Genomic DNA, 25,657 nt, shown 5'->3' on the forward strand with positions numbered 1-25,657 from the left:
CGTCTCTACTAAAAATACAAAAATTAGCTGGGCATGGTGGTGTGCTCCTGTAATCCCAGCTACTTGGGAGGCTGAGGCAGGAGAACAACTTGAACCCAGGAGGTGGAGGCTACAGAGAGCTGAGATTGTGCCACTGCACTCCAGCCTCAGGGACAGAGCAAGACTCTGTCTCAAAAAAAAAAAGGATTTTACTTATTGAAAAAGGTAAGTGTTAGTACCTGTTTCAGTTCTGCAGAATCTGGCCACCATTTCTGGGGCACCCTTCATGTAGATGTGGAAGTGGTCTTCCCCAGCTAGCTGAGCAATCACGGACATCCTCTGCAGGCTTGAGGAAAATGGAAACTGGCGCAAGGTGGTGATGGCTTCTATCGGACTCTGCAAGCCCATCAACAACAGGGAGCTGAACAGGCGGTTAAGAGATATTTCCAAATGCATACCAACAAAAACTTACTGTGCAGCGAGGCCAGAGATATCTTGATGGATTATATTTGTCACTTTATTTATTTATTTATTTGCTGCCTTAAAGCGACTTGCTCAACAAGTTGTCTGGTCTGCAAGGACCTTCCCTTGGAGAAATCCTGATCACCGTTCAGGCCGAGCTCACAGGTCATCTCCTCTGTAGTGTTTTTATCTCCCAGAAACAGTATTCCCTCCCATGTCAGGACTCTTGAAGCTCTTCCTTCAGCCTTGATTATAGAATTTGGCACATTGTGTTGCACTTATTTGCACTTGTATTGATTTTTCTACCCGTCTATGTGTTCCTCCAATCCAGAGCCAAGTGTGTCTTGTTTTGAAACCTCTTTATCTGCTAGTACATAGCACGATGCTCTAGCATACACAGGTTGTGTTTGCCGAATAAATTAATAGATAAATTCAGGAATGAAAGAAAGAGCAAACCAACCATGGAAAGTGTCGGGATAAGACAAAATAATAGGACCAAGAAAAATATGTGAAAGTCAGAAATCTTTCACCAGTTTTATGCGGAACGAGCTATGTGATTTAAAGAAGGAAATAATACCTTACTGGCTTTTAGTCCTGGCTTTATGATGTTTGAATTTGACATCCCAAATTTGCAGGAGTCTATGTTGCAATCTTCCATTTTCTGTATAAAATGAAAACATTTATAAGATTCTTTGAAGAAAAATAGTAAGAAAGAAATACCTCTTATTTGCACAATAATCTTTTCAAAGCCCTTTTTTTAACGTATTTTCTCTTCCAGCCCAATTATGTTAAGATTGTCATTGTCAAATTTCTGTTGTGTCGATTCATATTAAGGGCCTTATTCTAGAATGAAAAAAGCCAAAAATATTGTGAATTCATTTTAAGAAGTAATTGATGGAAAAAGTGCTAGCTACAGGTCCATGGATCTTTCTAAATGATTACAGCTAGTAACTGGAGGAGGGATTGTGTGGAGCTGTGTTCTCCAATGTTGCTGAGCACCATGGCTGTCAGATGAGTTGGGATTGGGTCCTGAGACAAACATGAGACTAGTTCTTCATACTATACCTATGCTGGTAGCCTACTTGAGTTAACTAGGGAGTTAGAATGTTCACTGCTGGCAAATTAGAAAGCCTGTTTGAAAATGGCTTGTATTCTTTTGATATTACCACAGAAGTTAATACCTCTGAGAAGCCAATATTAACCAATATTAAAATATGGGAAAGGCAGTCATGCATAGAAATAGTAGAGGTCAGGAAACAGGAGATAGTCTAGTTTCCACTCTGCCACTTATCTGTTCAATCTTGGGGACGTCATTTCATTTTTCTAGTATCGATTTCTTCTGAAAAATATTCTGACATCCTTTCAAATGCTAACATTCTTGAGAGTCTAAAAGAACAGTGTCCCTCCTCTGTACGTGGATTGGAAGGTTCCCAGTTACCAAAAGATATTCGACTCAAGACAGCTTCTGACTCAGCTCTAAACTCAGTGAATAATCCTGCATTTTTATGCTTTGTTTAGGATGGATACAACTATTCTTACAGATCGTTCTTTCAGAGATAACACTAAAGATTTATATTTCCAAACAAGTATGGCATTTGTAAAGATAGATCAACCTTCCTGTAATGGAGAGGGGAATGTAGTTAGGTCCAGGACTAAAGCCAGATATAAAATGATCCTGTGCAACTCATTACTGTGTCAGTCCCAATGATTCTGGCGAGGACATTGCTTACAGTAAGTACACTGATTCCTCTCCATTAAAATGCAGGGAATTGGTCACTATGTCAAAATATTTTCCACAGCAAATGCTCTATTTTAACTTACTGATATCAGAGGTTTCCCTTTTTACTAGGTTTCCTCTTTCATTGATTTACCTGCGAGAAAATTAAAATTTCTTTATTATGTATCTTTGTATTAGCTTGTTTGTTAGGTGTGCTTCGTTTCCCTGTAATCATTCGTTTCTATTCTTATGCAGCAATGTTTAACTGCTGTTCTGTCTTTTATACAGCACTGTCCGTAGCTTCGGGCTGTTCTTTGGAGGGCAGCAGGATGCAATTAACTAACTGGTTAATGAGTGAACACCCTCTACCTGTTTGGCTCTTCATTGTACTCAATGCCGCTTTAGTCTCATAGTCTCAGTGCTCACAAGTCTGTGAATGAGGCATTATTACCCCTAATGTACAGATGAGGTCACAGACTCAGGCTGGGCTCTGGCTTTGTGGTCACACAGCTGGAGAGTGGTGAAATGAAGGTTTTCCACGATTGCAGCCTCCAGTGTGGGCTTATACCCTTCCACTCTCATTCACACTCAGCTCAGGAGATTGAACCAGTTGGAATGCAGCCCTCCAGTTTGGTGTCTAGACTTGTGCTTTACAATATACAGTCGCCACCAGCCACTTGTGGCTCTATAAATTTAAATTACTTAAAATTCAATAAGATTCAAAATGCAGTTTCTCAGTTGCATAGCCACACTTCAAGGGCTCAGTAGCCACATATGGCTCGTAGCTGCTATACTGGAGAGCACCGTTCAGACTACTGTTTCTCTTGATAGTGTTTTGGAAAACGATGATGTTGTGGAGAACATGCTAGGTTATGGGTGTCAATAAGGTTTTTGAGATCAGATAGGTTTGGTAAATGCTGCATTTCATATCCCCTCTTGAATATCCACAAAGCACCACAGTACATTAAAGAAATCATGCAGTCGAGAAATGAGTTTAACTTTGTTTAAACGACAGTTCCCAAGTGTGTTCAATAATGGATGCCTATTTCCTGCTGCACCCATTAACACAGTTCTGTGGGGCAGAGGTTGGGAAATTCTGGTAGCATTACACACTCATTCATACGTTATTATGAATCTTCTCCATGTTTTAACAAAAATTAGAAAAGCTTCAGCACTCCCAGTAAAGATTTCTTCATGTTCTCATCATTGCATTAAACTATCACCTTACCCAGGCAGTGCCCTCAAACATTTTGAGGTCCAGAGGGTCTCCCTGGATGGTCCCATCGACGAGAACCAGAGAGTGGCAGCTGGCCATGGCTGCACACAGTGAGCCCCATGGCAAAGCCTGGCCCAAGGCAAAGCTGTGGGTTTCCTGGAAGCTGGTAGAGAAGGTAACATTAAAGTCTTTCATAAAATCATTTTGCATACTCTATCCCTTAAATCCTACTAAAGTAGAGCTCCAGACACTTAACGTTCATGCTCAGAACCTTCCCATGGCTTCCCATGCTCCATATGATAAAGTCCAAGCCCCCTAGCCTGGTATTGAAAGTCCTGTCCACTTCGCATCTACCTTACCTTACAGTGCCCACTCCTACTAACGTCCTTTATACCCTGGACTCTAGATCCAGATTAAACTTCTTGCTACTGCTATGCTTGTCCAGGGACTTCCCTGCGCTGAAGCCCCTACCCACTTGGTTTCATTATTTTTAAACAGGGTGTTTTGCCTACAGAGTAATCTTTATGAAAACATTTCTTTGAGTTGGATATGAATTTTCTTTTCAACAGAGTTTGCCACTGGCCAATCAATAACATAGTTTCAGAGGCTTTGGATAGAATTGCAGCGACTTTTGTCATGCGATTTTGAAGCCAGCCCACATAATGGCAGTATCACAGGAAGGCACATCAGCAGGCAGCTTGGAGTCATACCTGCAAACTCTGCAGAGCTGTCCACAAAAAGTCACGCACCCTTGGCAAGAATTCTGTAGGGCTACTTAGGGAGCAGGAAATCAGGCTGCATGGACGTGGAAGCATTTCTCACTACTCATCACTTTAGAGACTGCCCCTACTTCCTGAAGCGCCCTGGACATACCACCTCTAAAGCCTCTTTTTCTCTTTGAGAATACAAACTGGCATAGTGTATCTTCCTCTCCTCCCACCTTACAGCTGAACAGTGATTGTGTCTAATTGTTTCTACCCTCCAAAAAGCTTCAGAGTACCAGGGACAAGAGAGGACGATGGAGGGGTGGGAACTGTGGACATCTTTTTTCTCTTTCACTACTCTGGCCAATAGATTCCTTGCCTGTCTGGACCAAGGGCTGGCTGGACATCTGAGCAGCCAGGAGCAGAGATATGTGAGTAGCGTTAGAGCTCAGGTGTTCTCTGCCACCCAGTCCAGGGTACCTTCTGCAACATCACACTGCTTGTCTGCTGTTACCTTGTACCATGCTGTACCTGCCCCCTTCATCATCTTGAGCATCCCTGAAAAGTGTCTTCTGTCACTGATGGCTGCCTCAGCCACTGTTGGAGCCAAAATGGGGTGCCCACGGCTTAAGAGCAGAGGCCATCACCACTCAAATTGAGAAGGCAGGTCTTAGCCCGTAGAAAGAAGCTGAAAGTCAGGGGTGGATACCATGAGGAGGTATACCCTCCAGGAGCCCTGCTTCCCCTCTCTAGCTCTTTCTGGAGTATATATCTGTGGGATTGTCCTCTCCTCCCTAGTGCCAGCTTTTAGTCCATAGCTATAAAAATTCTAGCCGCATGTCCCTCAAAATTTATCTGAAGTGCCATCTCCTTCAGGTAGCTTTCTTTGATTCACCAAATTTCAAAATTGATTTGTCTTTACCCACCATGTTATTACATAAAATTCAGGACTATGTGTTATATCAAAGAGTCTCTATTTCTCCTCCATTCTGACATTTCTGCCTTAATAGTAACAACTTTTATGGCCTGCGTTGTACATGAGAGTTGGGCAAATTTGCACATTTTTTTTGAGTTGTGCTTTAGGTTCTGGGGTACATGTGCAGATCATGCAGGATTGTTGCATAGGTACATACATGGCGATGGTATTTGCACCTTTTTATCCCGCTAGGCTGTGAACTACATTTCCAGATTTCTCACCACACCTGCCTGCACTAGCCACCCAGGAAGTCTTGGTAGCTTTTAATTAAGCATGGTCTTCATTTCACTCTTCTTTCTCTGTCTTATTCATTCAGCTCCTTAGTTATCTACCTCATCCTATTCCATTTTTCATGTAGATTTTGAAGACCTACTTTCCCTGTCTGATTCTGAAATTAGAATTCATTTAATTAAACAAGTTAGATATTATGAACTAGTTCCACCCAATTATTATGTATATTTTATGGGACATTCATCCACTAACACCCAAAAGATGGATTTGAGTATCATCCAGGTGACTCCACCAAACACACATTCCATCTTCACATGAGAGGCCTACCAGTTGTCAGCAGTAGGGACAGTCCCCCAGAGGTCTAGCCCATCTTCAGTGAGAGTACCAGTCTGAGTAAAAATTGAAATCAATATTAGCATAAGATTTAAACCTTTTAATTATATTGTAATTTAAGCAAAACCCAAGCTTTTAAGAGATTATAGTAGATCTAGCAGTCTAAATACCTTGTTTGTAAGTACCAAATTTTAAATCAAAGATGAGTACCCACAAGAAAAACTAAGCAGGTGATAAATGATCCCCAAAAGACCATGTCGATAATTAGGTGATTTCAGTTACTAATTATGAGGAAAACAATGCAAGTGTTTTGTTTTGGTTTGTTCATTGCTATGACTTGCTAATGTTAATCGGGAGAGGTTCAGTACAAGAACCAGCTCAAGTCTGACTTTCAGTTGGCACCTGCTATCTTGCCAAAGCAGAGATCAGAAATTTTTTTTCTTTATTTTCAAGACTGTTCAATTCACAGTTTGCCATCTGGTTCATGGTAATTTTCTAAAAATATGGGTGACACAGTGAGTGTCCAGATTGATAATGAAATCTTGATAAAGGGCTTTGAGACTATAGAGAGAAATTAAGTGCCGATAATAAATATTAATTAATGCCCAAAATGGGTTTTATTGTTAGATCACAGGAAAAATAGCTCAGAGATTTGATTTGCCATACTATGGGAGAGTATTTGTCAGATAATGTAACGGAGGAAGAAAAATGGAACTGAGTACTCACAGCACTTTTAATTTCCTCACTGCTTCACACGCATTCATTAATTACAGACTCTGGTGTCTTGATGCAGTAGGCTAAGAGTCTTAGGCCTGATTAACACCCAGAGTAAGTGGAGTTGGCTACAGCTGCTTCAGCACTGCCAGGGCCAACCTGAGCTTTATCAAGCATGGCAGAATACCCTGTTTCTACAGTAAAACCCACGTTTCTGACACTACTTTTTAAGGCTGTCTCTATAGAAGATGCTGAATTTCCTAGTTTTCTTTTTTTGTTTGTTTTTTTTTTGTTTGTTTGAGACGGAGTTTCGCTCTTGTTACCCAGGCTGGAGTGCAATGGCGCGATCTCGGCTCACCGCAACCTCCACCTCCTGGGTTCAGGGCAATTCTCCTGCCTCAACCTCCTGAGTAGCTGGGATTACAGGCACGCGCCACCCTGCCCAGCTAATTTTTTGTATTTTTAGTAGAGACGGGGTTTCACCAAGTTGACCAGGATAGTCTCAATCTCTTGACCTCGTGATCCACCCACCTCGGCCTCCCAAAGTGCTGGGATTACAGGCTTGAGCCAACGCACCCGGCCCAAAGTTTCTAGTTTTCTATCGCATCCTCCATCATTACAGCACATCCATTAGCATGATACCTTGCTGCAAAGTGTTTACAGTGCTTTCCATTTTCACAACTGAGTTAACAAGTTGGAGGCAGGTTAGAGGTGAAATGAAGAGCCTGAGGTCATAATGGCCTGTGGGTTGGAAAGGCAGAACCAGAATCCAGCCCTTCTGGAGTCTTCTACCAAACTAGAAAAGGTTAAGTGAATCATGCAGGGTATGTGGAAAGACAAAGCTCTTTCTGGGTTTCTAGTTTAAAGAATTAAGAAAGTTTCGTTTGATTCATCTATTAGAACCTCACAAAGAAGGCAGGAACACACGTGAATGAATTATTTCTTAAATAACCACTTTTTGAAAACGGGTTCTTTGTTTCATTTCTCTTCTGCACTTTATAAAGGACCCCACCAAGGTTGATTTCCAAATCCCCTTGAGTTGTTGCATTTCACAAGAGTTTGCAACTTAATTCAAACTAAAATGTTTTCCTGATGATGTTTTTAAAAATCAATCTTTTGAACATGGAAACGGAGATGATACTGCAGCAACAAACATATTGTTTCTCGATGAAAATAACCACTAAACAATAAAACTTACCCAAGATAGAGAGAAAACAACATTAAAATTGAGGTTCTAAGGGGAATAAGACAGAAAGAGAAAATCTCTTTGCATAAATACAAGCCCAAGCTTGGGCAAAATTGAATAAAAAGAAAGAACTTGTCTTAACAGAAATCATAACAAACCAATAGAAAACAGAAATATATATGGGAACAAATGGACTCAGAAACCCAGCGATAGATATCTCTGAAATGGAAAATGACACTAGATGAAAAGTCAATTAATGGCAGAGTGCTTTATTCCAACATGATGGTGACAGAATTTTATAATGTAAAAGCTGGAAAGAAACTCAGAGATGACTGTGGTTGAATCTTCTTTTCTTAAAAAGTCACACAGAGACTTAGTGCCAAATTCTGGGTTAGATTTCTCATTTTGCCAATTTTCAATCAAGAGTTTTTTGCACTGTTGCATGTCATCATGGTCCTGCAGAGTTTGACCAAGGACACCTAAAAGCAGCCTCTCAGACATCCTGGCAGATGAGGACATAAGGATGAGGAGGGAGAGGTTTTATAAAGGAAATAAAATGAATAGCCTGGGGGGAAATTAATTTTAGAAACAAACAGGCCAGGCGTGATGGTTCACGCCTGTAATCCCAGCACTTTGGGAGACTGAGGTGGGCAGATCACCTGAGGTAGGGAGTTTGAGACCAACCTGATCAACTTGGAGCAACCCCATCTCTACTAAAAAATACAAAATTAGCTGGGCATGGTGGCATATGCCTGTAATCCCAGCTATTCGGGAGGCTGAGGCAGGAGAATTGCTTGAACCCAGGAGGCAGAGGTTGAGGTGAGCTGAGATTGCACCATTGCACTCCAGCCTGGGCAACAAGAGCAAAACTCTGTCTCAAAATAAATAAATAAATAATAAATAGAAAAAAGAAACAGATGAATATGTAATGAACATATTTCATAAATCTCCCTCCTGTATTCTACACACCAGTGAGGTTCATGAGGAAGTAACAGGAGTCCCTATTATTAGAGAACGTTCCAAGGGGATGTTATATGACTCTAAATCTAAAATGAAGTTAACCTTGTTAGTTCTTGACTGGTGGTGAGAACTTTCTTTGCCAAACAAAACACAAACAGAAAGAGAACTGACATAATCTAAAAGCTATACCCTCTTCACCTGGGGACCAAGCCTGGTCGAGTCTACTCATTGGCGTCCCTCCCATTTGTCCTCTACTCTCCATTCTTGTCCGTGTCTGGAACAAACAATGATCACTTCTGTTGTCCCCAGATGGCCTCTTTCTTCAATCTCATCTCCCTTCTATCCCTTCTCATCAGTTGCCCTTGGTGGGATATAAAACATCTATAAAAATGTCACTAGTGTTCTATTCTGCTTCAAGACAAGGACCCACTCCTTAGCTTGGCATATGAAGCCCTTAATAATTGCCCTCACCCCAACTTCATTCTCCACCTACCAGCCCACATTCTAGCCATACCCCACAGCTGTCTGCTCCCTGTATGCCATGGGCCACTTCTACCCCTGTGCTTCTCAGCTGCTCACCTCTGAGCCCGGGGCTTATTCTAACAACCAAGGCTACAGCTCAAAGATGGCCTCCAACCTGTGGCAGGTAACTGTGCCCCATGCTTTCCTCAGAACTCTATTAAACACACATCTCACAGCATGATCGCCATCTACACTCCCATTTTCCCACTTTCTCAGTTAGACTGGAAGCTTCTCAAGGGCTAGGAATGACTCATTATGGGTCTCTCTACCAGCACTGTACACAGCAGTGGCTCTCTGCCAAAAAATGGCAAAAGCCCTAATAAATTATTTAAATGCATGTGAACTGAAGACAAGAGGGACCCAGCAGGCTCAATGCTTTATAGCAGCTAAATTGGCCTGTCCAAGTTGAGGGCAGGATCTGTTTACAGCAGGCATCTGATGCTGAAGTCCTCCAGGTTCCCCATAGGAGAGTTATGTCAGGGGGGTGGGTCTCAGGACCTGCCTGGTGACAGCAGTCTTCCCCATGTGGCATATGTGCCTCCTCTGCCAACTTTCCAGGTCCCTAAGCACAGAAACAACCTAGCCTGGAGTCATAAGCCCTGGAGGAGCAAAGGGGCAGGAGTGTATAGACAGCGTCATTGTTTCCTTCCTTCCTTTCCTTAAAAGAAGCAGAGGAGGAGAGGAAACACATTCACTTATGTTCTGGGTAAAGCATTTCAGGAAACAGAAATGTGCCTCATATTTTTTGCCTGAAAAAAAGCCAGTCAGGCAAAAAAGCCAGTAACTTCTTACTATAGAAGTTACTATAGTAAGAGATGGGAAAAAACCCCCTACAAACCAGGCACACAAATTATTAACTATCACAGAGAAAAAAAATTCATGACATGGTGGCTAAGCTGCTAATATTAAGAGGTCAGCAAAGAAGGCTTCTAGAATGTCATCTTGCACTGGCTCACTCTGTGACCTTCTCTGGCCTTAACATTCCCATCAGTACAAGGGAAACACTGGACTAGACATTTTCTGAGGTTCTTCCTGGCTCAACTGTGCCTTGAAATGATTAACGTTAAACCTGGGAAGTCTGGATCATACTTTGTCAAAGCACACGAGGTTTATTTGCCCACACATGTTGATTCTCTGTGGGGAGATACAGAAGATTTTCTTTTTCTTCAGTCTCTTCTGAGCATACACGATGCCTATGGTCAGGGCAGCCGGCAGCACTGGAGGGACAGTCACAGTGAGGAGAATCAGGGCTATGGTCACAGTGTCTTTTGGAGGGATCTGGGAGAGGAGAGACATTTATACAGGTTAGCCTAGTGCAGCAGGCTGGCATCTTTCCGAGAAACTTTCTCCTGCAATACCGCAGGAGCTCTAGAGATTCATCCTCCAAATATTAATAGCGAGTTGGCTCTCTTGGTGAGGCCAAGTATTGTCTTGACTGTGCCAAAGGAATGAGCATGTTATCTCCTACTGCAGAGCAAAGGAGACCTTTGATCCCTACTCTCAGTCCACTATCCCCTTTCCTGGCTCAGTTTCCCTCTACATACCATTCCCTCTGCCCAAGCTTGACTTTTGGTTTATAAATCTCTCTCCCCCACTAGGCTACAAACTCCTTGGGATGCAGCAGCTATGGCTTACTCATCTTTGGATCTCCCTTGCTGATCTCTAGATACAGAGCCTAGCATGGGATTTAGCACAGAGAAGGTGCTCAGTACATAGATTGAATGAATGGCAATATGATTAAAAACTAAGACCAAGATGCTGCCATGGTCTCAGCATATATTCTTAACTACAGGGAAGCCAATACTAAAATTAGCTTGCTCTCATTGGGTACTAACTCTGGAGCAGGAACTGTATTAGGCTACATATATTATTTACTTGCTTTCTGTAACAACCTTATGATGTAAATACTGCTATTTTCTCCATTTAACAGGTAAGGAAACTGAGGCTTTAACAAGTGACTAACTTTACCAGGGCCACATACTAGGTAAATGACAAAAATCTGAACTCTAGTCTGTCTGATTCCAGGGTACAAACCCATGACCAGTATGTTTTATTATAAAGTCAATTTGTGTGAACTCAGGATGCCTGGCAGGTGATATGGTTTGGCTGTATCCGACCCAAATCTCATGTTGAATTGTAGCTCCCATAATTCTCACATGTTGTGAGAGGGACCAAGTGGGAGGTAACTGAATCATAGGGCAGGTCTTTCCTGTGCTATTCTCATGATAGTGAATAAGTCTCATGAGATCTGCTGGTTTTATAAAGGGGAGTTCCTCTACACAAGCTCTCTTGGTCTTCATTCACGTTCACCAGGATTGTGAGCCCTCCCCAGCCATGTGGAACTGTGAGTCAATTAAACCTCTTTCCTTTATAATTTACCCAGTCTTAGGTATGTCTTTATCAGCAGCATGAGAATAGACTAATACAGCAGGTCTGTAGAGGAGGCTGACACAGTTAAGGTCAGGGCTGAGGTCAAATCACAGGGTTGATTGTTTTGTTTTCCTCACAGGTTCTAGATATTAATTGTTCTACCCTCTACAACCTTGTCTATGTTTTTGTTAAATTAACCATCATTTTAGCCATAACTACTCTTCTGAGTATTGGAAACATGGGATTCAAGTTCAGTAGCAATGTCCACTGGGGACATCTTTTGCCCAATCTCAATTTATCACAAAATTCATTACTCCCTTCTTTCCCCAACCACAGACACAGAACAGTTCTGATCCTAAGGACTCAGCCTTGTCTAATGCTGAGCTAGTGCAGATAGAGGCAGCCATCAGAGTCACAGGTTCTGACCCACAAGAAGATGGGGTCTGGGATTATTAGTCTTGTTGCTTCAGTGTGTATTGGATGTTAAGTTCTTCCCAGGAAACCTCATTCTCAAATACTGCCAGGGCTTCCATGAGCCCTTTTCCTGCTTTTCTGCTCAGTGCTCCTGCTCTTCAGATTAAATTGGCATACTCCCTCAAATTCCAGCGCCAGTGACCTTGACATTCTGTCTAACTCTCACAGGCCCCATTGTGGGCCTCCCTTGACCCAGAAATACTCCCTGGGTGCTATTTCAGATTGAAATAACTACTCAGCAGTTAAGTTTTAGCATGAACGATGAACGTTGCCTTGAAATTCTTGTGACTCTGTCTTTCCCTGTCAATATTCACTCCCCACCTCTCTCTCTCTCTCTCTCTCTCTCTCTGTCACACATACACACACACACATTGATGCCACCAATTTGGACATTGTAATTAGGCCACTCACACAGTTTTTCACCTGTTTGGATATTTTATTCACAATTTTCTTTTCCTCCCTACCAGCTCATACTACTATGATCCCAGCATTTCTTATATAGAGACTGACTGGTTCAAAAATCAGACTCTCAGGACCAGAAAGGACCTCAGAGGTCTTTAGTGACAACCCTTCCCTCCTCATCCACCATTCTATGGTGAAGGACATTCAAATGAAACCTGACACTCTGTAGCTTAAAGAGAAGTAGATATCTCTCGTGAGGTACCAGCTCTGTAAAAGCAGAAATTTGATTTCATTTCAGACCCTAACCAGAACACATGGGAAACCCACTGGTTGCATGGTGTTTTAGGTATTACCTAAACACTGGGGACAAACTAGGCATGAGAATATTTCTGCTGTCTAAGAAAGCTCTTTTGGACAATACTGATTCATAGAATGATAGGATCAAGACATAACCTAATCCAACCTTCTGAGTTAGGTCAGGCTCTTTGCAGAAGCTATGCTATTGAAAAGCCTTACCCCCAGTACTTACTCCGTGGTATGTATATACCCCTAGGGCATAGAAAAAACCCACGACACCAAGGCAGGCCAGGAACACCATGAACTTGAAGGCATCGCTGTATAGTTTGAAGTTCAAAGGCCGAGGGTAGAGGATGGATCTCACTAAGTCCCCTTTGGCTGTATTGTAACCTGCATGAAGATAGTCACAGATCAAGTAAGGCTGTTTAATGAACACTTGGTCTCCTAAAAATGGCTTTACTGTCTTTGAGGAAAAGAGTAGAGATTTCTCTAACCCGCTACCTAATCATTTCATGAGTATTCAGGTGGTTTTCATGATTTGTAACCATGAGCTTCTATGCAGACAACAGGCTCTAATGTCTAGTGCCTGCTAACTAGTTTGAACGTTTAAAAAAACTAGATATTTTTAATTTTAAAAAATCATCTAGAACAACCAAATCACAAACCAAACTAAAGCATACAGACATCACTGTGTAAAGTGTATTTTGCATCTGTGAATAAGTCAGATGGCAGAAACACAGCTCAGGGGTTAGAACAGAGAGCTGGGACCAGGTCATAGAAGGCCTTCCTTGTGTTATGTCATGTAAAAGACTGGGCCTCAGGAGGTGTTTGCAGAATCATGCAGATTTGGTGCCACATTTGGTATGGGAAAATAAGAGGAGTTAGAGATGTTATTAAGAGACCAGCATGACGGTGATGACGTTAACAGAGAGAGTCAATACAGGAGGATGAATACTTTCAAATTCATTGACTTTGCCTGTAGGACACCCAGGTAGAGTTCCTCACTAGTGAGTCTGACATACAGCCTAGCAAGCGACTCTTTGAAAGGAAAAAAATCCTCATAGTCATAGTGGCTGAATTTGTTTACTTTTTATAATCACTCAGAGGAGGTGTCAAGGGAGACAGAAGAAGCATATGGTCATAAGCAAAAATAAGAGCATAGTTTTACCTTTGACAAATTTTACTTCACCTACACATACTTTTCATTGCATAGAAGGGTTTTAACAATAAACCGTTCAGTTAAAAACAATGACACTTTAGAATAATAAGTGTCTGTTTAGAAAAAAGTGTTCTGTTCCTACCAGAATGTGACAAACTCCATAATCCTAAACAAAATTTTCCTAATCCAACTCTCCCCATGTTCAAGCATGAATTAAACTCACAAAAGTGGAATCCACTAACCTGTTTGCAAAACGACTGCTCTTACAGGTCCCTGCCCAGAGGGCTTGACCTGGATAACTTCTGTTCCACAGAAGAGGACATGTTTCCGGTAATCCTCCAAGCTATGACATTTCCAAGGCGCAGTATTCTCCATTTGGGGCAGTGGTGTCTTTGTAACAGGTATACTTTCTCCTAAAGAGGATTGTATTTTGTTGAATCTGTGTCAGCTCAGGTAGTTAGTTAGAACTGGTGCATGCTAGTTTCAAGAAATTATATAAACCACAACTAGTCTGGTGTTAATGCCCATCCCATGAGTCAGATGACTGTTCATAGAGATGCTAGTGGTGCAAGCAATGGTAGACTTGATTCTAGTGCAAATATTTAGGTAAGACCTCCCTATCTATCCTATACCTGGCCTGGATGGTTTATTGACATAATTTTGAAAGCAGCCTATTTTAGCTGAATTATCACTTAATCATTCTCCCAAGTATTAATTAAACCCAGCACTATTTTAGGCAATGAAGGAGCTTTCCAGCACATGAATAGTAATTACTGTTTGCTTTGCATTCATTCATTGATTCATTTGTTCACTCATTCACCCATTCATTCAACTATTTTTAGGTGCTTATTCTGTTCCAGGAACTGTGTTAGGTTCTAGGAATATAATGAACAACAAGAAAGACAGAAATCTTGCCCTCATAAGCTCACGGAGGAAGGTGAAAAAATAGTAGTTACTCCACATCATTTTCAGATGGAGCCCATTCAAGCCCCACTTTGATCATCCCATTCTTTTGCTCAAAATTCTTAGGCTTTTCCATTGCCACTACTGAATAAAGGCCAAACTCTACTGCTAGATTGTCAAAGCCTATCACAATTCAAGCATCATTGCCTGTCATTCTCCTACACAAGCTCCAGTTCAACGTGGCCTCTTGCATTTCCTTTTATTGACTCCCATTCTTTGCAGGTAGCAATTTTCTTTCCTTTCCCTGTTGGCTATAAGACAGAATATTTAAGGTACAAAGAAATTAGCTCAGAGTTCAAAAGGATAGATTTTAGAGACAAAATAAAGATGTTAATAATACTTTTTGGCTCTCAGATTTAAAGAGTACTAGAATAAATTTAAAATTCCATTAGTCTTTTACTAAATGTTCAATTAGCAAGATAATGTGTCATATTTCTAATTTGGAAATGGTATTATATCAATCATAGTTATACCAAGGTAGGTCTCATCTGTCTAGGTAATAACTGGGAACAAGAACTTTGGCATATATAAGTTTGTATACTCTTCATTTTTCCTAGTGACATCTAAATACATAGTTTTTTCAAATGCACAGATGAATTAAATAAAAACACCCAAGTTTTTCTATGATTGGGTTTTCAAAAACCAATCATTTGGTTTGCTCTTGTCTCCAAATCATGATAACATACTGTTTTGAAGCTATAAAATTGTTGTAAGTGGTCTTGAATATTTTTCAAGAAATTCTTTTAGCCAAGCTGTTGTTCCTATACCACTTTCTTTAAAACGATTATGGCATTCATCCATTGTGTAGATTTATCAATAACATTCTAAATGGCTTCATAGAAGGGTTAGAATGTTTTGACAGTCTCCAAATCATGGTAACACACTGTTTTGAAATCAGCCTTTGTAAGAGGCAGATACTTCGAGATCATTTCCCCCTTTTCTTTTTTGCTTTTGAATCAGATAATATTAATCCACAATATATACTTAAGCTAACATCAGCAAACCATTTTCTGCACACAGAACCAATGAAATTGGAAGCAGTCAGATATTGATCAGTCAGAAATGGAAGTCATTTGCAGATAATTTGTTCCAGAGATAACAGCCAGATGATTTTAGAGAGATGGTATTCAAGTCTCTTTTATGCTATTTGCATATTAATAAGAAGTCTCATATTTTGGCCCTTCTTTGGGGCCCAAGAAAAGATGATTCATCTACAAAAGACTTGGAGTCCAAGGCAGCTGGAGAGAGTTTTAGAGGACAGAACCATCGTCGCTCGTCATCAACAGTACAGTTGGCTCTCCGTGCTGTCAAGTGGAGGTTCTCTCCCTTGGCCGCAAGGATCAAGGTGCTTCCTCATGGTGACAGTGTTTGAAATTCCAAGTCCTTTTACTTTATAGTTCTAGAACCATTAGACTGTAAATGTTTTGGGGCCAGGGACCATTTCTCATTTAACTTAGTGACACCAGTATGCAATACAGTGTCTGGCACATAGTAGGCATTTCTGCACTTTTCTTGAATAAATGGGTAAACAAGTAAAAGAAAAGGGAGAAGGAGGATGATAAAAAGAGAGGAAGAAAGGCTCAAAGGAAGAGAGAAAAAGATCTGTCCTATCAACTGATGATAAGCTTGTCTGACAGGATATCAACGTGAGATCATCACTTAGAGAAATCCCTGCATGTCCAACTCGGGTCACTGCACACTTCTGCCACATACATCTCAAATAAATCAGTAACTTAATGAGAAGAAGGAAGGGGATTGTGGCAGACTGTATGCCACCCCTCTTTGCCATAATTATCCCTAAGAGAATGAGGAAACCCTGGCTACAAGTATAGGTTCTGGGGACAAAATGCCTGGATTTAGGTATTACATTTATTTAGTAAGGCAATAGATATCTTCTATTTTCTTCCTAGAGCTTAGAACTGTTGAAAATTTGTGTCATTTGTATGTTTTAATGTTTTCGCTCTCCCTCACTAGAATATCAGCTCCACAAGAGAAGAAATCTTATCTGCCTTATTCAGTGCTATGTCACCAGCAGAATTCCTGCTCCATAGTACGGGCTAATAAATACCTGTAGAATGAGTGAATTCACAAACAAATTTAAATCTTAGCTGTCCCACTTTTAAGCTGCGTAACCTTAGGCAAATTACTTACCCTTTCTGGGCCTCAGATTTGCCCAGTCTAATACAGTTGTAGATTGAATGAAATAGTTGATGTAAAATGTTAGCACAATGCCTAATACATATGAGAACTAAGAAAAAAAAGCTTTAATTAAACAATCAGAGGATTAAGGTTAGATTCCTGCCAAGAGATAATTTCTAAATAGTATTAGATCTCCCCCAATGATATTCCCTTTTGTCCCCTGACTCCTCTCATTTGGGAGAAGCTAGATCTGAAGGTGATCATTGTTTCAGGAAAGACGGCAGAATAGAAGCACCAGGGAGTTGATCACTGGCTTTTGAGTTTTATAAGTCCTTCATGAGTTTGTTCATGGATTGTAGAGACTACCTGAGAGTAAGAACAAAGTTTTTCTGCTCACCATGCCTTTCCTCTACTGCATTTCTAGCTAAATTAAAGCCCTTATACTGGGAGATGGAAGAGAATCCAAAGGGACTTAGATATCATGTGTCCCGGAAAGAAGAGGCGTTCGCCACAGTAGAATATGGGAACATGCAATAAGGTTGTGGAAACAATGCAAACAGCACTGGGATCTGCCTCCCTGTCCAGGTAAATAGGCCTCAGACAGCTTCCCAGACCCCGAGTGGAGTGGGAGCAGCAGGAAGAAGAGCCGCCCTCAGTCGGACCCTTCTCCCTGATGTCTTGTACATCTTAGGACAGTCAGACAGGGGTGAAGAAGACCTTCTAACTGATGGGGACAACTGTCTGACTCACATTAGATATTCACACTGGACACTTTCAAGGATGGCAAAATTTGGAGCCAAGATAAAAATTAAGTGTAGTTATAAAATAAAAGTAAACTGGCACAGCTGAATTTATGACAATAGCATAGGGCCAAGGAGAACAGGAGGAGAGGATCTTACCAAACAGTGGGTACTACTGATGGGAACACCGAGCAGAGAGAAAAAGGTGATGAGGCAGGAAGATGAAGGCAGCAGCTTTATCCAGCTTAGAATTATCTTACTCGTGTCTATGGTCCTTTCTATTTGGGAGCAAATGTCAGCTCCGATTCTGATCCTTTTACTTGCTAACTGAGCAGGTCTGTTCTTTTTACCTCACTCTCCTCATTTGTAAATTGTATCCTAACTGCTCCTAGTCTAAGTTGTTTTATGCCATGACAAAGTGAGATATAAAAGTTATTTATAAAATGTAAGTTGCTATAGAGATGCCAGGAATATTTGATATTTTTATTCTTACATATATAAGACTTCTATCTAGGACTATTGCATACATAGGTAAGAAATACCCGAGTCATATTTGTGGACAAATACCCTAGGAATACATTTGCAGTTTCAGGAATCTAACCTTAATCCTCTGATTGTTTAATCAAGATCCTTTCCACAAATATGTACACGAGTGGGAGGATCAATGTAGGCTGTGCAATCAAGTATTTAGACCATTCTGGGATTTAGATCTTTCTGAACAACTTAACACAGAAGAAATAATGTGTTTTTGCTTCATGTGTCTGTCTCTGAAACTGGCCTCTATCAGTATTTAAGTTACATGGATATCAGTGGTGATGACTTTATTTTTCCAAGAAGGGAAATAGAAAAAGCCACTTGTCATCTGAGATCATTTGGGGTCCATTTTGCATATTTTTTGAAAGGCAGCATTGTTTGTCATTTCTACTTTGGAACTCTCTGAGTTTTCCTGAGAATCAAGGCAAGTTCTGTACACTCCCAACAGTGAAAGGAGAGAGGGCAGCCCAAGGGCAGGGAGCCTTTCTGTGCTTCCTCCTCCTGTTTGCTCACTGCCACACTCTCTGTTACCAATGAGAGAGGCCATTCTTCATTGTCAGGCTGCTGAGAGATGTGAGACAGCTGCTGTGTTGGAGTAAGAAGGATGGCTTTTCTTGGGCTTGAGGTTTATAGGTTGGATACTATGGCAACATTCTGGGTAAAAGATGATCAGTATGCGAATCCTCATCACTATCATTATAGGACAGATTTCAACACATTAAAGGGCATTTTGTAATTATACTGAACATATTTATGTTTACTGCATTTCCTTATCTCAATTTTAAATTAAGCAGACCCATTTTTACGTAAAAGCTGCTAGTGTTGAACAATTTAGGGAGAGAGAATGAACTCTCACTACATTTAGGTCATGTTAAAAAAATTTCCCAGTCTCTACACCACTTGGAAACAGAAAAACTAAACAGTCTTTGAGCACAAAAGACAAACAGTTTCTATTTTTGTGTGGCTGTATAGTCTCTTCTCTCATTACAATGTGCTGTGTATTTTTATTTTTTGCCTAAAGGATATTTTATAAGTAGTGCCTTACTAATTACACAAATTCAAGTAGACTTACCAAAGTAGAAAAGAGAACTAGGACGGTCTGAACTGTAACTAGATTAGGTTTCTGCTCAGTGAGGTCAGCAGGAAAGTAAATCTAAATAACAGAACTGTTAGATTGTCTTTGCCAGAAGGCTCAACTCAAACTCCTTTCCAGTGAAACCTTGGCCTCAGTAATTTTCTATCTGTAGAGTGCAGGGTTGGATAAAACCTCTACGCCCTTCTAATTGTGGGAATCATGGTTTTTAAGGTTGTGTCCCTTTTGTACATGTGTATAAACCATTCTCACATTTAGGAAGAGATTGAATTTCAAACTGTATCCTCTGAACCCAGAACACTTTATTCACCCCACTCGTCAGTCAATTAATCACATGTCATATCAGACATTTGTTTTAGTTTCACATTAATTGTGACTTAATTCTTATATTCTTAAACATTTTCTGTTTGTGTATATTGTGTCTCCATATAAATGCAAAGGCTGGCTATGTCTCCCTCATCTGTCTCTGAATATCTTAGCAAGGGTCTGGTACAAGGTAGGTAAGGGTATGCTGATTTGATTAGATGTCAGACAGGGAAGAAGAAGCTTCATAACAACTCCATACCTGTGAGCATGCCTTCATTCACCACGCAGTGTCCATCAATCAAAACAGCATCACATGGCAATGAAAATTTTCCTGGAAGAATAAGAACGTCTCCAGGAACCAAGAGACGGGATTCCAGCTCCTCCAAACCTACACCAAAGCAAAGTTTCCGTGACTAGCTGACCTCTTCTTGTTTTCACTTAAGATTGAAGGTAGCTAAGAATCCCTATCCACCAGTTGGCCAAGAGCTACCCTACCTATTCAACTGTTGAAGCCTCTTTTTATTCAATTGAAAATTCCAAAACAATCAGGATTAGGAAATTGGTATCTGGGACACAGAAAAAGATCAGTTTTTCTTTACGCAACAAGATCCCATCTTGATCCTAGTACCTGGTGTGCTTTGCCCACAGCAAATACACAAGGGCCCTGGGCAGTGCAGAGGTTCAACTTCCTGCTGTTTGCTCTCGCCTAGGTTTTTGATTCCTGTGGTACACTTTGTCTTCTTGGATTGAGGCCTTATGTAAATTGCCCAAATAACTTCTGCTGTCCCAGGGTGCAGCTCCTCATTTTTTATAAAGAGCCACAGCTACCCCACCTCTGGCTAGCTCAGAGCAGATGCCAGGTGTCCAGACAGCTATCTAAAAGCCCCATTCAGGCCTAGGTTCCAGATAATAGTTCAAATTGTGTGATGCAGAGTCTGTTTGGGATAGTTAGATTGGGAAATAAAGGAGCCTTAAGAAGGTTTACCCAGTGTTATTCAATTGAGTGACATATGAAGGGAGAGGGAATTTGAAGGAACCCAGACATTGGGTAAGAATGATTGAATGAGAGCTTGGGCGAGGGTAAGGCAAGCAAGATGTGTAGTGTACAGAATTTAAGGAGGCAGCTGTGGGGTCAGCACTGGCATCATCTTGCCTCTTTAAATTTTCTGTCTTGGAGGCCTTCTTTTCCTCATCCTAGTGCTGGTCCTGGGTTCAATCAGAAAAGACTTTTTCTCCTTGACTAATAATTAAGGACAAATGAGACCAATTCCCCCCTAAAATATCAAGATACTGAAGATGGCCTAACACATCACTTACCTTTGTCTTTCACGATGATTGTAACCTGGACTTTGTTGTGGTCTTCCACGAGGTTATGCAGCTTAACTGATTGCTACCAAGTAAAAGTCAACATTTAAATATTAGATAGTTCATATTCTGAAAACCACATGATCTCAATATAGTAACTACCAGGCCAGGTCTCACAGCTACATTGACTCTGGGCAAAGGACTCAACTTCTTTTGATGCTTCAGCTTCCCTGCTCCAACCTCTACCTCACCTGACCCCCTACATGCAGCAGCAAATATGCTCATTAGTTTAATGCTATTTCACTCCCAAGAAAAAATAATGCACAGGGACCTAAGCCAGGGCACCTGTTAAAAGAAACTTTTGACACACTAAATTTAGTGGGGTTTAGTTGAGGAAGAAAAAAAGTGATTTGCAAATCAGGCAGCCGCCAGAATCACAGCAGATTCAGAGAGACACCAAGGATGCCTGATGGTCAGAACAAATTTATAGAACAAGAAGAGAAATGACTACAGAAATTGGAAGTGAGGTACAGAAACAGCTGGATTGGGTACAGGTTGGAGTTTGCCTTTTTTGAACAGTTTGAACACTCAGCAGTGTAGCAGTGGTTGAAGTATGGCTGCTGTATGAGTAGTTAAAGATTGTTACAGATGCATACTTTTTTTTTTTTTGAGGTGGAGTTTCGCTCTTGTTACCCAGGCTGGAGTGCAATGGCGTGATCTCGGCTCACCACAACCTCTGCCTCCTGGGTTCAAGCAATTCTCCTGCCTCAGCCTCCTGAGTAGCTGGGATTACAGGCACGTGCCACTGTGCCCAGCTAATTTTTTGTATTTTTAGTAGAGACAGGGTTTCACCATGTTGACCAGGATGGTCCCGATCTCTTGACCTCGTGATCCACCCGCCTCGGCCTCCCAAAGTGCTAGGATTACAGGCTTGAGCCACCGTGCCCAGCCACAGATGCATACTTTTAAGTTACGTTTTCAATCTTGTCTAACTATTAAGTTAGGTTAAGATTTGTCCACAAGGACTCAAATATAGAAGTATGGAGTCCTTCTCAGGCCATATTTAGTTCACTTTAACAAGCCAAAGCTACAGTTATTGAAGGTGCATAATGAGGCGGAAGAAGAATGAGACTGTGGGAAGGTTACTTTCCTCTCTATGCTTCTGTCTCTCTTTAAAACAACAAAGCCAGATGTTCTCTATAAGGCTTTCTGCTTGTAAGTGTCTCTGTGAATGTTTAGGCTGTGTTTTGATTGGATGTGGGACAGCCATTCTCTTCTTCAGGAGCTTGGATTTTCGTATTGATTAAGTCTGCCAATGGGAGTCACACTGTTCACTTGTGAATCTTGTGCCACTGCTTATGAGTTATTTAGCCTGTTTAGCTCCCTTTTGCTCATCTGAAAGGGGAGATGATAATAGAATCTATAATATAGGGTTAAGTTTTAAGTTAGTTTATTCTTATAGAGTCCTCTGTATAATACCCAATACTATGCTAAGAGCTCGTGACTGTTAGGGATTCATAAGAAAGTTGTTGGGAAAACAGTTGTGAGAGTACATTAACTGGAAAGACTTGCGTGGGAGAGTTTATTGAGTTAGAACTCTGTGAAAAGTAGAGAAGATGGAAGTGGAAAAAGCATCTTAGAGGATAACACAGGAGACAGAAAGTCAGAGGTGAGAGATAATTTCATCCATGCAGTTCCTCAGACTGACTGTTGGGACATCATCAGCGAGAGAAAGTTCCACACTGAGCCAACCCTGGGAGAGGTTGCCTCTTACTGTTTGTATATCTGTGACTTGGATGCCTTTTACTAGAAGTGGATTGAATACTGTCAACAATATTTAATTCACCTTAATTCAAATTTAAAACTATTTTTCTTTTAACTGTTAAATTGTTTTGATCTGTTCTGTTGGTGATATTTAATGTTACAAATGTCACCAGGCTAAGAAAAGCATTACACATAATTATGTAACTTTCCCCTTGAGAAAACATAATGAACCAAGTGTTAATATTTACATGGAAAAATTTATGATTTACTTCAGTTTTGGATGAAAAGCTAAACTTTGGTAATTTGGACCAATTGAGTGAAGAAAGTGATAGTACTGTTTAGTGCATATTCATTGCTCTGAGGTGACTTCCTGAGGCTTAATTGTTGGGGCATGCATTTTTTATTTTTTTATTTTTAGTTTTGAGATGGAGTTTCACTCTTGTTGCCCAGGCTGGAGTGCAATGGTACGTTCTTGGCTTACCACAACCTCTGCCTCTTAGGTTCTAGTGATTCTTCCGCCTCAGCCTCTCAAGTAGCTAGGATTGCAAACATGAACTACCACACCAAGCTAATTTTGTATTTTTAGTAGAGACAGGGTTTCTCCATGTTGGTCAGGCTAGTCTTGAACTCCTGACCTCAGGTGATCTGCCCGCCTCAGCCTCCCAAAGTGCTGGGATTACAGGTGTGAGCCACCATACCCGGCCAAGGGTATGCATTTTAATGATGTATAATAATAGAAAAGTCATCTGTGGTTCTGTGGGCAAAGACCACTGGAGCCAGCCAGGATTTCTGAGTTGTAGGTCAGACATAACCGCTAACCAGCCAGGTAATGTGGGTATATAAGAAATTGTGCCTTAGAAGTTAGTCATTTTCTCTGTAAACAGACAACATTGAATTGGATCACTTTCAAGTTATACCTCAAAGCTATAAAATGGTATGACGTTGATGTATTTGGCATGTCAGAGACTTATTTAAAACCCACAAGACATCATAGAAGAAATACATATGGTATATAAAATGACTCAAATCATTATTATTTGTACATAGTTTAAAACATTAAGCAGTTATTATGTGCCAGGCATTGTTGTAGGCACTTGAACTACAGTATTTGATTTCTTTAATCCTCAAAATAATTCAATGATGAAAATGTTGTCTCCAACATATATGTAAAAACCAAAAAACTGGGGTTGAAAATATTAAAGTAACTTTCTCACCATCACTTACTTACTAAGTAAACCTAGGTTCATCTGACCCTAAAGCCTTTTCTGTTGATGAATGTGTTCTTCTAGTGCTTAAAAACAGCTTTTGTTTTCATTAAGAAGATAAAAATCCTTCTAGATTTCTTTAATTTGTTTTTTTGTTTTTTAGGGTTTTTTTTGGCTTAGTAAACTCATTTAGATAATGCCATGATAAATTCAGCTTAGCATGAGAGGATGATAATCAACACATTTAGAAGTGGTAAAGTATGGGTTAACAATACTTGACTGTAATTCTCAAAACTCATTATGCTGTAGAGCTGGATTGGTTTATTAGACTTATCGTCCTATATAACCTGTCACGCTTCCATGCCTTTGCTCAAGCTATTCCCTAGAATGTCCACTCCAGTTTTCTACCAGCAAACTCTTTCTAATCCTTCACATAAAGACCTATTCAAATGTCACCTCCACTCCCTAGGTCCCTGCAATCCCCAGGAAGAATTCACTGTTCTGTTCTCTCCACTTGTGTGAGTTAACTGATCACATTCCATTATAGCTATCTGCTGTCCTGTCAGGTGTTTCTTGTGAGTCAGGCAGTAGAGAGAAGAAAGGCACCCTGTATATTATGCATCTGTGGATTCCTCCAGGGCCTATCACATAGTAGGCCCTCATCAAATATGTATTTATTAGAACCAAATTATTCTACTTCTCCCAACAACACTGGAGTGGCATAATGTTAGCATCCTCTTTAAGTTAATGTACTCAGAAAATCTACAAACACAGGTTTCTATGGCAACCAACTAGCTGGGAGAAGGTAAACACTCTAATGCTTGCCATGGCTGCAAAGCTCATTGCCTGATTTTTATTAGGCCCCCTCTAGTTTCTTCTGTCCCTGTTCAGCGGGACCAAGATCAGTTTCTAACATGAATTTGCATATTGTTACTGTTCAGCATCTGTTGCTGTGTGTCCTTGTGTTTGCTGTGGCTGGACTTCCTCCAGAGATGAGTAATGAGGGTATTAACTCAGGGGCCTCTTGAGCTTGGCTCAGTCATAACTGAAGGCAAAGAACTGTGGGCCAGATACTCTCAATGCTATTTCTAGCAGCCGCCTGTGGAGCTCAGCAATACAGTATGCACATACAGTTCAATGTAAATACAGTCAAGTACCATGGTTCGCACTCACGCCTGCATCAAACTTGTTAGAAAGGGACTGAAGCAGGAGGGTTTCTTGGCTTAGGAAAGGTAAGCTTTCTTTGTGTAGCATGATTTGAGGCCACAGTAGATGCAGAAAAACATGTTATTCTACTCCTGCAATCACTTACTCTCTTACAATTTTCAAAAGCCTGTGTTTTTAAGACTTTCAATGAAATAATGAACTTCAGTGTGGCTCAACAGAAGGATTCGAAGATGGCAATAGATGCTACTTCTTTCATTCCTGCCAAAGCTTTTCCCCAAGTCTTACTGCTGCAAGGAAATTCATGAGTCACTTTGAGATTGTGCTCAGTGAGACAGTGTGTGGTACCTGACTTGGAATCAGAAAACCTGGGGCTAAGGTCTATTGGCCACTGTTACTGGGTGAGTGTGAACAAGTCCCTTTATCTCCCAGATGTCCCTGTCCCTCCCTCTCAGGTGATAGGAGGCTGTAAAAATCATGTGTGTTTTATTACACGATTTGCCATGTTCCACACAAACACATACATTATTAATGTGGGCGCCTACTGTAAACTGTAAAGTGCTAAACAGATGTTGATGATTGAGGACTTGTGATTTAAATTGCAAATATACGGTTTCAGGAAACTGGCTTATTTTGTGTAGGGTTACAAGGTGCTTTACAGGCTAGGTTAGGTACACTGCTGCTAATGAGATTAGTGTTTGTCCTCTAATCCCTTTTCTGTTTTTTAAAGAAATCCTTTACA

At 40.8% G+C, this 25,657-nt stretch overlaps 1 protein-coding gene across 2 annotated transcripts in view; it reads right to left on the bottom strand.

The window, feature by feature from the left end:
* Positions 1-25,657, bottom strand: part of ATP13A5 (ATPase 13A5) — a 112,274-nt gene that overhangs the window by 50,423 nt on the left and 36,194 nt on the right. For both annotated transcript variants that reach the window (XR_008476697.2, XM_002758175.6), the window contains exons 8-16: positions 20,795-20,867; positions 19,737-19,865; positions 13,945-14,115; positions 12,776-12,933; positions 10,090-10,278; positions 5,613-5,674; positions 3,387-3,537; positions 1,019-1,102; positions 219-375 (exon numbers count right to left, since the gene is read on the bottom strand). Coding sequence is in view for 1 of the 2 variants with exons in the window: in XM_002758175.6 (XP_002758221.4) it covers positions 219-375; positions 1,019-1,102; positions 3,387-3,537; positions 5,613-5,674; positions 10,090-10,278; positions 12,776-12,933; positions 13,945-14,115; positions 19,737-19,865; positions 20,795-20,867 (1,174 nt within the window). In the remaining variant the exon portion in view is untranslated. The remainder of the gene's footprint in view (positions 1-218; positions 376-1,018; positions 1,103-3,386; positions 3,538-5,612; positions 5,675-10,089; positions 10,279-12,775; positions 12,934-13,944; positions 14,116-19,736; positions 19,866-20,794; positions 20,868-25,657) is intronic.

This window comes from Callithrix jacchus, chromosome 15 (assembly GCF_049354715.1).
Source record: "Callithrix jacchus isolate 240 chromosome 15, calJac240_pri, whole genome shotgun sequence".
NCBI classification, from domain to species: Eukaryota; Metazoa; Chordata; class Mammalia; order Primates; family Cebidae; genus Callithrix; species Callithrix jacchus.